A 15,449-nucleotide genomic window follows, 5' to 3' on the forward strand; every position below is an offset into this window, starting at 1 on the left:
CACACATCTGAGGAGCAGAGAGGAAAAACAGTCACGATTTCAACGCAAACATGTCAAAAAGACAGTTAAAACATTCAGAAGAACGTGTCGCTACCTCCTCCCGTCCCGTAGGCGGAACAGCGTGCATTAAGAGGTTAAATTTACTTTTCTTTTTTCAAAAAGAAGGAAGAGTTGCATGACACTTCAAAACGAGTCAGAAAAGCCTCCACAAGCGGCGACGAGGGCAGCTGCAGCGGTCATGTTGATGGTCAAAACCGGCTGCAGCAGGAGGCTAGCACCGCAACAGCTAGCCGGGTTCACAAACATCTAGCCGGGTTCAACAACGGCTAGTCAAGCCGGGGCAAGAGGCTGGCACCATGGCAACAGCTAGCCGGGTTCACCAACATCTAGCCGGGTTCACCAACGGCTAGCCAAGCTGGGGCAGGAGGCTGGCACCATGGCAACAGCTAGCCGGGTTCACCGACAGCTAGCCAAGCCGGGGCAGGAGGCTGGCACCGTGGCAACAGCTGGTCAGGTTCACCGCCAGCCGGAGCAGGAGCCAGTACAGTGCTAGCAGTCAGCCAGGTGAACCACCAACAGCCGGAGCAACAGGCGGGTACCGTGGCATCAGCTAGCCCGGTACAACAGCCGGAGCAACAGGCGGGTACCCTGGCATCAGTTAGCCCGGGACAAAAGCCGGAGCAAGAGGCGGGAACCGCGACATCAGCTGGTTTACAGCAGGAAGATTCAGCAGGAGAGGAGTGTGGGACGTCCAGCGACATGCTCGTGATGTGGGGTGTTTTGGACAACTAAATATGGTGAGTCTACTGTCTATTAATAGGCCGCCGTGCCAATCTTTGAATAATAATAATGGAAGATATGTGTGATTTAGTAAAAGCTTTGTTATACACATTAGACCTGTTGACTGTATACTGTAAGTCCCACCTGTGGTGATGTGGGCATTGGCCTGTGCTGTGCGGAGTATAGTCTACTCTAAAATAATTGTAAATTATCGTCATAACATTTGTACCATGGATATTATTTGAAATTGAGGCTTGTAAGTCCCACAGCGTGGTGAGTGGGCATCTTCATGTTGTTTTCAGCACGTTTTCTCTATATGTTCCGGGACCTGTGCCCGTCTCGTCATCCCTGAGCTGTCATATGTACTTTGCGTTCCGGCACCTTATGATTTACAAATTAAGCACTGATTTCAGCTATACTCACAGCTGTCCATTGATGCTGCAACCCGGTACCCGTAACATAAAGTAAAATAAGACAGGATCTTAACAGATGGAGATTGATACCAGACATAACACTAAACAGAATAGAAGCAAAAATGTCCTACCACAATTTCTTTTGTAAGAATGCACTGGACTTGATTTAATACATATGCACACAGGAGAAGCAGTCAAGAAGTTACATTTCAAGGTATTTATTATCCTTTACTTCAGTGAGAGCAAAGTGTTTAATGGTTTCAATTTCTACAATTGAAAGAAAGTACATTTACAAAAGAAATTCAGTCACATTATCTTGAATACAAAAAGAATGACTAACTCTTCATCAAACTCATTCAGTACATCAAGAGATTTAGCAGGCACAACAACTTTACAATGAAAGTAAACACAAGTTGGAATATCAACTAAATTGAAATAACTCATTACTGTGTATGATTTTTACAGTAGAATGCTTTAAATTTTACAATAAAACCTTGTCCACGTGACAAAATCACAGTAGTTTAAGTATTACTGTAGAAAATCACAGTAGACAAACGGCAGTTTTTTTTTTATCATAAGTTTGACCCTTTATATCTTATTTTTGTCTTATTATCTCATCTCATCATATCTCCGAACAGTTTTTCCAGAAATTTGTTTTAATTTCCTTTGGAATATCTCTCATTAATGTCACTGAAAACTCCATATTTCTTATGGTAGGAGCGAAAGCTTGACAGACATAACAACAGTAACTAAGGGGGCGGGGCTTCGTGCTTCACTTTCAATTTATCCAGTGAGGATTAAGAGAGTTCAACGGTCGTGCTTCAAATGGGCCAGTCACATCATTGCAAATCCGGACAAACCGCGAACAACACAGCACGTTTGCAGTTCTGACTCCACAAGAAAGCTCCGTGTCTGGCTTGCTCCCTGCTTGCTCCTGGACAGCTTTTATTATTTCGCGGGAGAAGTTTTTCCCACCCTTGGCCTCTGCAGGTCCGCCACCAAACTTCCAGAAAATCGGTAAGTACCATCACTAGCAGCAAAAAAAATAGTTTTACACTCTGCCTCCTTGTCAGGCTGTGATGAACCACTGTACCCAGTGAGGTATTAACCAGTTAGCTTGCCATCAAAATGAATTACTCATGCAATTAACTGCCAACACTTTGAGTCAAAAAGGAGGGGAACTTATTTCCAGTGAAACCTGTAGATATGTTTGTATGTCATGCTCTTGTAGTTCATGTTTGATCTAGACTTTGACAGCAATGTCAGTGAAATAGTTGACAGACTGCACAGATATCTAAAAACATGATAATACAGTCAATAAACTAGAACTAGAAACAGAAAACTGAGACACATTTTCCTTGTCAGGTATCATCATGAATCATTACAGTTTTCTCCACTGGGTGGCACACTAACACCACAAATGAATCTGGAAGACTGCAGAGCACAAATGAATCTGGATGACTGCAGAGACTGCATTTGTACTATTTAAACACTGTTACTATTCAAATGCCTCCCAATCTGGCAGATTGGATTATTAAAATAATCAAAGCAACTTAATAACCAACACTGGTTATTAAGCCTGTGAAAAAATTGATGGAGACCTGGTTAACCCAAAGTAAAAAACTTGTCAAGAGACCAGGATGTGTTATGCAGGAACATTTATTGAAGCTTAATGAGAACAGATAGTTACAGTACAAGAAGTACAATAGAAAACATTGCAATCAGAACAGAGTGTCCTTTTAGTGGGCGGGGCAGAAATGAGGGAAATCCAAAATAGCATGTGTCAGAAACAGGCTGAACTCTGAGGTTGCATAAAGCGCCAGTATAAGCACTGTGAAACATGCAAAGCTACTCTCGAAAATGGAAACAAATAAAGTAGTGCTGGAAATAAGTATAATGGGTCCCCTTAAAGAACTCTTCCATTTTTCTTTTACTTGCAAGGCTGAGCATGGCGAAGAGGGACACAGCGTTCTACAACAGACCTGAAATCTACAACATTGACACCATTGAATGTCCCAGTGGTGGTTGTTGATTTGACTTGCCCGTTTTTGAATGTGCGGGTGAGGCGTGCTGTGTATGGGACTTTTGTTGTGTACCTATGTCCCATAATTTTGACACCACAGGAGTGGTTTGGTGGGACAGTTACCGACACATCGACAGCAAGGTTTTTCGACACGCTTATGCTGCTCCCTTTGGAGATATCCTTTGTTACTGAAGCACTGACCTCAATACCTGTCTCGCCAACAAATGGGATTTTGCCAGTGAAGCTGGTTGTAACACCAACTGAGATGGAAGTGGTACTGTCCCACCTTTTCTCTTCTGAATACTCCTTTGAGAGATGAACTGTTTTGGAAACTGTTCTACACTGGTAATTGCTAGTGGAAGCCTTGGTCATGACCTCTGGAGGATGACTAATTTTTTTAGCTGCTTTAAAGTTGTACTTGACATCAGAGATGCGGTCTGACTTAACCTTCCTGTTCATGACTAGGACTTGGTAATACCTGTACTTGTACTCCCAACCTCTCCAGGGAAGATAGAAGGACTTATTTCTGACATCCACCTTCCCAAGACCATACTTGTTCTTCCCAACAAATATGTTAACATTACGGCAGGTCCTGATTGCATCCTTAGGCACTGAACCATAGGAACCGGACTTAAACTCAAAAAGCTCAAAATTGTCTTTGTTCACCAGGAGATAAAAGTTAGTGCATGTATGTTCTTTGAAACCATACGCATATTTGCACGTATTACTTCCTGCAGCGTGGAAACCTGCTGCACAACGACAATGGCAAATATAGTCACGACGATTTGTGTACCAGTTGCCGTAATACACAGTTCCGGCAGGGAGACGACTACCAGAACGCCTGTACACCCATCTCAAGTTGGAGTTTGGAATCGGGTTATAGTAATAACTGGCCCCTCTCTTCTGTCTCAAGGTAGGAGAAGACAGAGGAAATTCATCTGTTGTTCTGTCCGAGGTGATGTCACCGGTCCTGTCCTCTGGCGCTGGGTCCAGTATGGAGTCTGTAGAGAAGAAAGGGAAAAGACACAGTCATGATATGTTAGTGTCATGGGTCTGCTGGATTTTGTCAAATGTTAAATGTGGATTACAATCATTTAGTGTTTGGGAGAGCTCATTTTCTTTGGTTATTGTTTGGAATGTGTATTAGATGCTCTCATGTTGTTGTGTGTACTCATGTTTGCTTATTGTGAACATTATAAACAAAATAGATAGGCAACACATTTACTATTAAGATGTTGATATTTTTAGGGGGAGTTCCTACTGGTTAACAGTTGATCTCAATTGTTTTGACTCAGTCAGCAGATGCATTCCCTCATTCTCTAATCATTGCCTCAAAACCCCAAACCATTGACAGAAAGACTATGGCACTATATCATTTCTCATAGTGATAAGGGTTCCAGATGCCGTGAATGGAGGGAGAAGTGGGTACTGCAAAAGGTGTCCGTGTGTGTGGTGGTGTGGCAGGGTGGAGAAGGGCAAACAGAGGATGAGGAGGTAGAGGAGGATGAAGAGGTAGGAGGGAAGGGGGAAATGGAGGGGAAGAACTGAATATTTCAATTGAGATGTGGGTCATTATTGTAGAACACATAGTGAACCATGGCCATAGTATGGCTGCAGCTAGTCGTAGAGTGCAGCTTTAGCAGAGCTGATCAACTGTGGCAACGATAAGTCTGACGTTCAGGAAAGAGAACAGGTAAGCCTGGCTCTGACAGCAAATACCAACAACAATGTTATAACCTGTCTATGCATCAACATGTTTAAAATGTCACAGCTGACAGAGGACATAGAAGTAGACATAGACATAGAAGTAGACTTACCATCTGGTTGTGAATGAGACTCTGAAAAGCAGAAAACAAACAGCTCTTGAAACAAAAAATCAGCATTTATATTCACTGGTACATTATATGATTTATTGATACCTGATCTGTCCAAGGGAGGTTGTTTGTAGTGATCACAATATCAAACTAATTCAATGTGTCAATCTCAAAGATCTTTTCATTTAAATAAATATCTAATAAATCACCATCTGTTACCAAAGGAGGCAGCACACTGGTGATGGACCCTAAGGCCCACTGATGAAAGCCCTTGCTTTTGCAGTATTATAGTACCCTTACCTGCGCTCAGTAGAGCCAGCAGAGCTGCCACGCAGATCACTTTGTAGAGAGCCATCACTGTGCAGCAAGTTAATATCATCAGATCTGCTCCGGCATAAATACCCTTCCTCTGCCGGTCCTCCCTCACACACAAACACACCTCCCTCTACCTGCTCAACAACACGCCCAACAGCTTCCGGCAAATCATCTGCTCTACCTAGTTAACATGTCAAGAAGCGTCATCTTAACCCTGCACAAGAACAAAAAAATACAATTGTCACATTTATTCCAGTACAACTGTGAGGTAGTGTTTAATCCCGGGAAACAGGATTCCCAAGAAATCCAATCAAAACCATAATATTATCATTTAAAATATTATTTAAAAATAAAAACACATTGAAATATATTCATTAAAATGTAGGCAGACAGTTTGCTCTCATAAAACATGCACACGTGTGTTAGTGTGCTGTAAAACACAACACAGTATCAATTAACACAACGCACTGATTAAAAAGCGCAAGCATGTTCTTCTTCTTGTCTACGTGGTATGCAGAGGTGGCAAAAGTACTACAGATAGATAACAGTCTGGTAAAAATGGAAGTACTAATTCAACTCCTTTACTCAAGTACAAGTAAGACAGTACAGCCAGCGTGAAAAGTCAAAAGAAAAATGACTTTTTTTGGCCGGGCCTTCGCCCATGGGGCCCGGCCGGGCACAGCCTGAAGAAGGGACATAGGACACCGCTCCCACAGACCCACCACCATTGGGAGGGGCCAAAGGGGTTGAGTGTAATGTGAGCTGGGTGGCAGCTGAAGGCGGGGACCTTGGCGGTTCGACCCTCGGCTGCAGAAGCTAGCTCTAGGGACGTGGAACGTCACCTGTCTGGTGGGGAAGGAGCCTGAGCTGGTGCGCGAGGTTGAGAAGTTCCGGCTAGATATTGTCGGCCTCACCTCAACACACAGCAAGGGCTCCTCTCCTCGAGAGGGGTTGAGATCCTGCCCCAAGTGGAGGAATTCAAGTACCTCGGGGTCTTGTTCACGAGTGAGGGAAGGATGGAGCGTGAGATCGACAGGTGGATCGGTGTGGCGTCTGCAGTAATGAGGACTCTGCACAGATCCGTCGTGGTGAAGAGAGAGCTGAGCCGAAAGGCAAAGCTCTGGATTTACCAGTCGATCTTCGTTCCTACCCTCACCTATGGTCATGAGCTTTGGGTAGTGACCGAAAGAACAAGATCGCGGGTACAAGCGGCCGAAATGAGCTTCCTCCGTAGGGTGGCTGGGCTCTCCCTTAGAGATAGGGTGAGAAGCTCAGTCATCCGGAGGGAGCTCGGAGTAGACCCGCTGCTCCTCCGCATCGAGAGGAGCCAGATGAGGAGGCTCGGGCATCTAATCAGGATGCCTCCCGGACGCCTCCCTGGTGAGGTGTTCAGGGCACATCCCAACGGTAGGAGACCCCGAGGAAGACTACGTCTCTCGACTGGCCTGGGAACACCCCGGGAAGAGCTGGACGAAGTGGCTGGGGAAAGTGTACTTTAGTACAGTACTTGAGTACCTGAGTACTTGTACTTAGTTACTTTCCACCACTGATCATTAGTATGTGATCTGTTATCAAGCATCCAGTTAGAGGAGCCGCCTTATACACACATTAAATACATACCTTTGTGTATATAATGATATAAAATAATGGTTTAAGTAAGTGAAGTTCAAGTTAAGTAAACAGTACACGCCTTAATATAAAATAATCTGTGTTTTATTTGATGAGATACCGGATGGCACGTCCGGGTCCTTTAACATAACATTCATTTCAGAGCCTCGAGTGTGTTCTGTTCATTTATGGCTCCACTACTTTGTCTCCTCTCCTCTGCTGTGATGAGACGCCTCATCCTGGCTCTCTTACTAGATGACTGGTAGGAGATGATGTGACCTCTCATTACCGCTTTGAAAGACTCCCAAAGGGTTGAGTGTGAAACCATTATCATTGAACAGCAAAAAATCTGAGATCCTGGATGAAACGTATCACAAAAAGATTTATCTTTCGAGAGGGGTCAAATATATTGATGTGAATGAAGATTAAATTAATTTTCATTGAGAGAGAGACATGATCAGACATTAGAATACAATGATATGTTGGACTTGACTTGTTTGATATTAGTTTAGAATCAACTAAAAAGTAATGAATTCAGGAAAAGCTACCATGTACAGGAGAAAAAAGGAATATTGCTTCTCCAAGGTGTGCTGTAGTCTCCAGATGTGAACTAAACCCAGTGATTTCACAAGGTTATTAAGGACTGGGACAGTTTTTAATGGTTGGGCTGCTCTAGAAGAAGATCTGTCCAGTTGGGGGTTGAAATAGCAGTTAGTCCCCACCAATAATTATATTACAGTTGTTATGCTCGGCAACAAGGTTGAAAACTTTTCACTCTTGTACTTAAGTACATTTCAGAATTAGTACTTCTACTTTAACAAACTTTTATCTATCTGTAGTACTTTTGCCACCTCTGCATACCACGTAGACAAGAAGAAGAACATGCTTGCACTTTTTAATCAGTGCGTTGTGTTAATTGATACAGACATGTTAACTAGGTAGAGCAGATGATTTGCCGGAAGCTGTTGGGCGTGTTGTTGAGCAGGTAGAGGGAGGTGTGTTTGTGTGTGAGGGAGGACCGGCAGAGGAAGGGTATTTATGCCGGAGCAGATCTGATGATATTAACTTGCTGCACAGTGATGGCTCTCTACAAAGTGATCTGCGTGGCAGCTCTGCTGGCTCTACTGAGCGCAGGTAAGGGTACTATAATACTGCAAAAGCAAGGGCTTTCATCAGTGGGCCTTAGGGTCCATCACCAGTGTGCTGCCTCCTTTGGTAACAGATGGTGATTTATTAGATATTTATTTAAATGAAAAGATCTTTGAGATTGACACTTTGAAATAGTTTGATATTGTGATCACTACAAACTACCTCCCTTGGACAGATCAGGTTTCAATAAATCATATAATGTACCAGTGAATATAAATGCTGAATTTTTGTTTCAAGAGCTGTTTGTTTTCTGCTTTTCAGAGTCTCATTCACAACCAGATGGTAAGTCTGCTTCTATGTCTATGTCTACTTCTATGTCCTCTGTCAGCTGTGACATTTTAAACATGTTGATGCATAGACAGGTTATAACATTGTTGTTGGTATTTGCTGTCAGAGCCAGGCTTACCTGTTCTCTTTCCTGAACGTCAGACTTATCGTTGCCACAGTTGATCAGCTCTGCTAAAGCTGCACTCTACGACTAGCTTCAGCCATACTATGGCCATGGTTCACTATGTGTTCTGCAATAATAGCCCACATCTCAATGGAAATATTGAGTTCTTCCCCTCCATTTCCCCCTTCCCTCCTACCTCTTCATCCTCCTCTACCTCCTCATCCTCTGTTTGCCCTTCTCCACCCTGCCACACCACCACACACACGGACACCTTTTGCAGTACCCACTTCTCCCTCCATTCACAGCATCTGGAACCCTTATCACTATGAGAAATGATATAGTGCCATAGTCTTTCTGTCAATGGTTTGGGGTTTTGAGGCAATGATTAGAGAATGAGGGAATGCATCTGCTGACTGAGTCAAAACAATTGAGATCAACTGTTAACCAGTAGGAACTCCCCCTAAAAATATCAACATCTTAATAGTAAATGTGTTGCCTATCTATTTTGTTTATAATGTTCACAATAAGCAAACATGAGTACACACAACAACATGAGAGCATCTAATACACATTCCAAACAATAACCAAAGAAAATGAGCTCTCCCAAACACTAAATGATTGTAATCCACATTTAACATTTGACAAAATCCAGCAGACCCATGACACTAACATATCATGACTGTGTCTTTTCCCTTTCTTCTCTACAGACTCCATACTGGACCCAGCGCCAGAGGACAGGACCGCTGACATCACCTCGGACAGAACAACAGATGAATTTCCTCTGTCTTCTCCTACCCTGAGACAGAAGAGAGGGGCCAGTTATTACTATAACCCGATTCCTAACTCCAACTTGAGATGGGTGTACAGGCGTTCTGGTAGTCGTCTCCCTGCCGGAACTGTGTATTATGGCAACTGGTACACAAATCGTCGTGACTATATTTGCCATTGTCGTTGTGCAGCAGGTTTCCACGCTGCAGGAAGTAATACATGCAAATATGCGTATGGTTTCAAAGAACATACATGTACTAACTTTTATCTCCTGGTGAACAAAGACAATTTTGAGCTTTTTGAGTTTAAGTCCGGTTCCTATGGTTCAGTGCCTAAGGATGCAATCAGGACCTGCCGTAATGTTAACATATTTGTTGGGAAGAACAAGTATGGTCTTGGGAAGGTGGATGTCAGAAATAAGTCCTTCTATCTTCCCTGGAGAGGTTGGGAGTACAAGTACAAGTATTACCAAGTCCTGGTCATGAACAGGAAGGTTAAGTCAGACCGCATCTCTGATGTCAAGTACAACTTTAAAGCAGCTAAAAAAATTAGTCATCCTCCAGAGGTCATGACCAAGGCTTCCACTAGCAATTACCAGTGTAGAACAGTTTCCAAAACAGTTCATCTCTCAAAGGAGTATTCAGAAGAGAAAAGGTGGGACAGTACCACTTCCATCTCAGTTGGTGTCACAGCCAGCTTCACTGGCAAAATCCCATTTGTTGGCGAGACAGGTATTGAGGTCAGTACTGAGGTAACAAAGGATATCTCCAAAGGGAACAGCATAAGCGTGTCGAAAAATCTTGCTGTCGATGTGTCGGTAACTGTCCCACCAAACCACTCCTGTGGTGTCAAAATTATGGGACATAGGTACACAACAAAAGTCCCATACACAGCACGCCTCTCCCGCACATACAAAAACGGGAAAGTCAAATCAACAACCACCACTGGGACATTCAATGGTGTCAATGTTGTAGATTTCAGGTCTGTTGTAGATCGCTGTGTCCCTCTTCCCCATGCTCATCCTTGCAAGTAAAAGACAAATGGAGTGAATTAGTGAGAAAAATGACTTCTTCAACGTGGAGCCTTTCAGTTTTTTTCTTTTATTTTCTAGGGTAGCTTTGCATGATTCACACTGCTTATATTAGCTGATTATGCAGTCCTTCAGTTCAGCTTTCTCTGACACAGGCTAACAACCCTACTCTGTTCTATTGCATAGTGTTTTCTTTTGCACTATAACTATACTCTTCTCAAATAAGTTTCAATAAATGTTCCTGCATAAGACATCCTGGTCTCTTGATAAGTTTCTTACACTTTTGATTTACCACCTTTTCCATCAAAATTAACACTGTTTTAATAAGGCTAACCCCTATTCCAGCATATTTTTTTTCAAATTTTAGATATTTGTGATCTAATAAACAAATGCTATTAATAAAAACAGCATTCTACTGCTACATTACAGATTAACCTTATTAACCTTATTAACAGAGGCTGCCTGTTAGACGTACAGGGGGGTTCCACAGTTTTGGTGCATAAACCATAAAGGCCGCCTCCCCACCTTGTGGATTTCTATGGCTGATATGGTACTAAAAGTTCAGTAATGTAAAAAGGTGCTATACCATTCTTTGTAGACAAATAAAAGGGCTAAAAGAAACAGGAAGCCAGTGCAGGTCAGCTAAAATAGGGGTAATGTGGTCTTTCTTTTTGGTCTTGGTTAAAAGTTTTGCAGTGTCCTGTATAAGTTGCAAGTTCTTGATAGACTTTTTTGGGGGACTAGCAGGCTGCAATAATCTAGCCTGCTAGTAATAAAAGCATGGATTAATGTCTCAGCATCCTGTTTCGTTAAAAATGGTCGTACCTTGGCAAAATTTCTTAGGTGGAACAGACACATGATCCCATAGACTGACATAAAAGTTTCTTCCAGTAATGTACATATAAAATCAGTTTAAACCCAGGTCTAAAACCCAGTCACCCAGTCTGTATTAATTTATTTTTGTATTATTTTATTACTTTTATTTGTTTATATCGGCAGAGTCTTAAAATCCCCGTCACCCTTGAAAGCACCACCAGTTCACACAACTCCCACGTGGGGGCACCTAGCCTCTTTAACCAATCAGGAGCTACGTAGGTCACGTTCAGCCTGTCATCTCAGAGATGAAGTCCAGGCGCAGTTTTAAGCCGGTCTCTTTCCGACTTCAGGTAAAGGAGGGAAAACAGCTACGTGAGGAAAAAGGAAAAAAGAAGAGAAATACCTGTGACAACGAACATCTACAGTGAGTTACTTATTTACTGCGAGTGTGGAGCTGTGTGGCCGGTCGTCAGAAACTAAAATTACACCGTTAAGACGAGATAACTGCCATCCAAAACTGCTCATATATTGAATTGATATATCAGTTGTGGTTGTCTTAGTATCTTGTGGCATCTGTGTCACTCGTGTACATTGCATAACTGCATATTGACCGACAGTAGAGGAGCCGCACACTCGCTTGTAAAGGCCGGTCTGCGTTTTATTCATGACGTCACCGACCTACCGGGAATTGTCCCGTCCCTCCTGATGGCCACCCCGCCTTTGGTCCAGTGAAATACAGGTTGAGAGACAGAATCATTTAGTAAAACATTGCTTAGGTTGATAACCAGCTTCCATCAACAAATGTGCAATAAGGACATTGTACTCTTAGCAGTTAGTTTGAGACCATAATACCCACCGAGAGAATTTACTGTGGTGATGGCCATTGTTGTTTGCATACCTCTGTCTGCCAATGCGGAAGCCGCTTGTGACGTAGTGCATGTCATAGTTCATTTTTTCTATCTGCAGATTTTAATCATGCCCCTCTTTCCAACACTGCCCACAGTTTGTTGATTGCATAACAAGGGGAGAAAAGACTAGACCTTCATGTTAATGTTGTGTTTTTTAAACACATATAAATCCACTGTGCTGCACACCTTGGTGGATCAGACCACAACCTGGTTAATATCTCTCCCACCTATACCCCTGTTATTAAAAGAACACCTACCACCACCAGAACTTCAAAATGCTGCTCCCATGAAGCAAAGGAGTCCTTGCAGTGCTACCTGGAATCAACAGACTGAGATGTTTTCATGTGAGTCATATGGAGACAATATTGAAGGAGATCACAGTTCTAGAGCAGAAAGAAGGATTGCTGCTTGATGGAGATCAGGATCTGGCTGATGACCTCAATCTGTTTAACAGATTTGATAGCTCCACCTTATCTTGCCTGTGGCTCATGCGCCTCCCCTCCACCATCTCACCTGTGGCCCATGCTCCTCCCTCCACCACAAAATATTATGAAACTCACTTGGTATTGAAAAGGGAGGTGGATGTGAGAAGTCCAGCTGTGTTATATCAAACAAATATTCATGAAACTACTTGTGAGTATGATCATTCTAACAAAGACAAGTTTGAAGTTGAAGTCAACTGTATCAAGAGCTGTGTAAAGGTCAACAAACTGTGCAACACAGTGCTGTTTCTTGTCCAAAGAATGTATCATTTAATATAAGGGTGGAGGCTGAGTTTGTACTTTGATGCTGTGATTGATTACATTGAAATTATAATCTTCTGTTTCTGGTGAGTGCATGTAAATACTAATCAGTCATCAGTCAGCATAGATGAGTAGATTTGGTGAATTACTTTGAAAAGAAACATTAAATTAAATTAGACATTATTTATTCATTGTTCAAACTACAACCACTATTGAAGCTTGCCCTGGAGACCAGCCAATAAAACATCTATCTATCTATCTATGCAGTGTGGAGCACTTTCCTGAGTCCTTCCCAAGCTCCATTTGTATTGTTTTTATTGTGGGTTAGGGTTGTTTCCATGTTTGTTGACTGTTGTAGTTGTTATGTAGAAGTAGAATGACTTTTTTAATTGCATTTGTTTCTTGGGTAAAAATGATCTAAAAATGAAAGAAAAGTCAAAATGCTAGAATAAGAATTAGGGTTATTAAGACTGAAACAATCAATGGAGAGCTGGTTTTCACACAGTGAAAAACTTGTCAGGAGGCCAGGATGTATGATGCAATAACATTTATTAAAGCTTAATTGAGAAGAACAGAGTTACAAGACAAGAAGTACAGGAGAAAACACCTCAATCAGAACAGAGTGGGCTTTTAATGAGGAGGTATGGGGGAGGGGAATCTAAATTACTGTTAGTTTTTCTTTGAGGGGCATGGCCTGGCATTGGGTATAGGAATACAGCGATCTACATGAGTTACGAAATCAATAACATTGACACCATTGAATACCCCAGAGATGTGTGCTGATCTTTTTGTCCCGCTGGGGTATGTGCGGGTGAGGACTGCTTTGTAAGGGACTATTGTCTTGTACCTATGTCCCATTATTCTGACACCGCAAGTGTGGTTTGGTGGGACCCAAACCTCCACATCAAGACCGAGGGTTTTCGACACTTTTAAGGTACTCCCTTTGGAGAATGACTTTGTTGTCGTAGCACTAAGCTCAATACCTGTCGAACCAACAAATGGGATTTTGGCTTCAAAGGAAGCTGTCACACCTACTGATATTTCAGTGCTACTGTCCCACCTTTTCTCTTCCTCATATGTTTTTGAGAGATGAGGTATTTTCTTAACTGATCTGCACTGATGGTTGATGGTAGTTGCCTGGGTCACGACCTCTGGGGGATAACTAAATTTTTTAGCTGCATTTACGTCATACTGGACATCAGACATTTGCACTTTTGCAACTTTTTTGGAAAAGGTCAGGACCTGGTAATCCCAGTACCAATACACCTTACCTTTCCAGGGAAGGTATAAGCACTTGTCTGGAACATACACCATTCCAAGACCATACTTGTTCTTCCCAACATATGTTTTACCATTGGGGCAGGTCTTGATTGAATTCTCAGGCACTGAACCAGAGGAGCCATCCTTCCAATCCAAATACTCAAAGTTGTCTTTGTTCACTAGGACATAAAAGGAGGTGCATTTACGGGTTCCGCCACCAGTGGTCAGGCACGTGTTACTTCCTTTGGCGTGGTAACCAGCTGAGCAACGGCATCTGCAGATGTAGTCATCGCGATTGTCATAGGTGTTGTGATATAACACAGATCCGTCAGGGAGATGATGACCGGAACGCCTATACACCCATTTCAGGTTGGAGGAAGCACCAGGGATGCTGGAAGATCTCTTCTGTCTTAATTTTCTGCTCGAGGTGATGTCAGGGGTCTTGTCATCTGGCATTGGGTTCAGTGTGAAGAATGTATAAAAGAAAGGGAAAACATACAGACACAGTGTGTTAGGGTCCTGGGTCTTCTGGATGCTGTTAAATGTTAAATGTGAATTAGTCAATTGTTGTCATGGCAGAGCTATTTTTCTTTGGTTATTGTTTGGCCTGTATAAAACACTAAATGCAATTGTGTAGAAGCAGCTATTACATGACAGCCAAAACAGATTGTACTTTTTAGCATGGAGGTGGAAGTTCTTTTATCACCAATCGTACAATCAGTCGTCTTTGCCGGACACAGTGAATGCTAGTTGTGAGGGCATCATAAAAAAACGGCAGAGGGTGGCTGTGCCAAAACAAAAGCTTTTTCCACTCTGTGTTTTGACATCAGGTGTGATGTGGAAGAAGTTTTGTGTCTTAACATGCACATGAATAAATCCACACATGCTTTGCTCCAACAAAAAACAAGCTTCAATATTCAGCATCATCAAGGTCTTACAATTTAGCTAACCAAATGTCAGGAGAATTTGGTTAACCTACTAGTAGTAGTATGTCAGTAAAGAGCCTATATCTTCCCATTGCTACGAGATGGCAATATGATTACGATTCAATTTTGTCTGCACACCGGGACTTTTATACTACTATACTATACTATACTATACTATACTTATAACTGAAATCTGGGACAGATCTGCTGATGTTGATTTATAACAGTTTCTTTGCCACGACAATGGTGTGTTAAAATAAAATGCCTAAAAATGGGGAGGGGGGGGGGACTGTGCAAAATATCGGCTCAAAATATACCTTACTTCTGTCTACCAAATTTGTTTTTTGATCTACAGAAAGTCTTTCACTTAACTTTTGAGAAGTGTGCTATGGAGCCATTTTACTACCCAACCCCAAGAATCATGTTAGATATCAAGGTTTGCCACACGTGCAAAGTTTTGTGTTTTCAAGCACCCCAGGTACCTCACAATTGCTAAAACAAATTA

General features: G+C 42.4%; 3 protein-coding genes across 3 annotated transcripts; 1 reads left to right on the forward strand and 2 right to left on the reverse strand.

Annotated features, from left to right (window-relative positions):
- Positions 1-3,123: 3,123 nt before the first annotated feature.
- Positions 3,124-5,385, reverse strand: LOC128379362 (natterin-3-like). Its single transcript, XM_053338978.1, has 2 exons — positions 5,331-5,385; positions 3,124-4,217 (listed from the first exon to the last, which is right to left on the reverse strand). The coding sequence occupies exons 1-2, from the start codon at positions 5,383-5,385 to the stop codon at positions 3,124-3,126; spliced, it is 1,149 nt and encodes a 382-aa protein (XP_053194953.1).
- A 2,647-nt stretch (positions 5,386-8,032) lies between these two features.
- On the forward strand, positions 8,033-10,294 carry LOC128379363 (natterin-3-like). Its single transcript, XM_053338979.1, has 2 exons — positions 8,033-8,087; positions 9,201-10,294. Exons 1-2 carry the CDS (start codon positions 8,033-8,035, stop codon positions 10,292-10,294), a joined length of 1,149 nt encoding a protein of 382 aa, XP_053194954.1.
- Positions 10,295-13,427: 3,133 nt separating this feature from the next.
- Positions 13,428-14,474, reverse strand: LOC128379364 (natterin-3-like). The gene has a single exon (XM_053338980.1). It carries the CDS (start codon positions 14,472-14,474, stop codon positions 13,428-13,430), a length of 1,047 nt encoding a protein of 348 aa, XP_053194955.1.
- Between the last annotated feature and the right edge of the window lie 975 nt (positions 14,475-15,449).

The sequence above is a fragment of the Scomber japonicus genome, chromosome 18 (genome assembly GCF_027409825.1).
Source record: "Scomber japonicus isolate fScoJap1 chromosome 18, fScoJap1.pri, whole genome shotgun sequence".
NCBI classification, from domain to species: domain Eukaryota; kingdom Metazoa; phylum Chordata; class Actinopteri; order Scombriformes; family Scombridae; genus Scomber; species Scomber japonicus.

Bases quoted from the DNA above. Each gene is read 5' to 3' on its own strand.
- LOC128379363 (XM_053338979.1), top strand. From the start codon at position 8,033: ATGGCTCTCTACAAAGTGATCTGCGTGGCAGCTCTGCTGGCTCTACTG. The intron at 8,088-9,200 runs GTAAGGGTACTA...TCTTCTCTACAG, and splicing joins GCTGGCTCTACTGAGCGCAG to ACTCCATACTGGACCCAGCG.
- LOC128379362 (XM_053338978.1), bottom strand. From the start codon at position 5,385: ATGGCTCTCTACAAAGTGATCTGCGTGGCAGCTCTGCTGGCTCTACTG. The intron at 4,218-5,330 runs GTAAGGGTACTA...TCTTCTCTACAG, and splicing joins GCTGGCTCTACTGAGCGCAG to ACTCCATACTGGACCCAGCG.
- LOC128379364 (XM_053338980.1), bottom strand. From the start codon at position 14,474: ATGCCAGATGACAAGACCCCTGACATCACCTCGAGCAGAAAATTAAGA.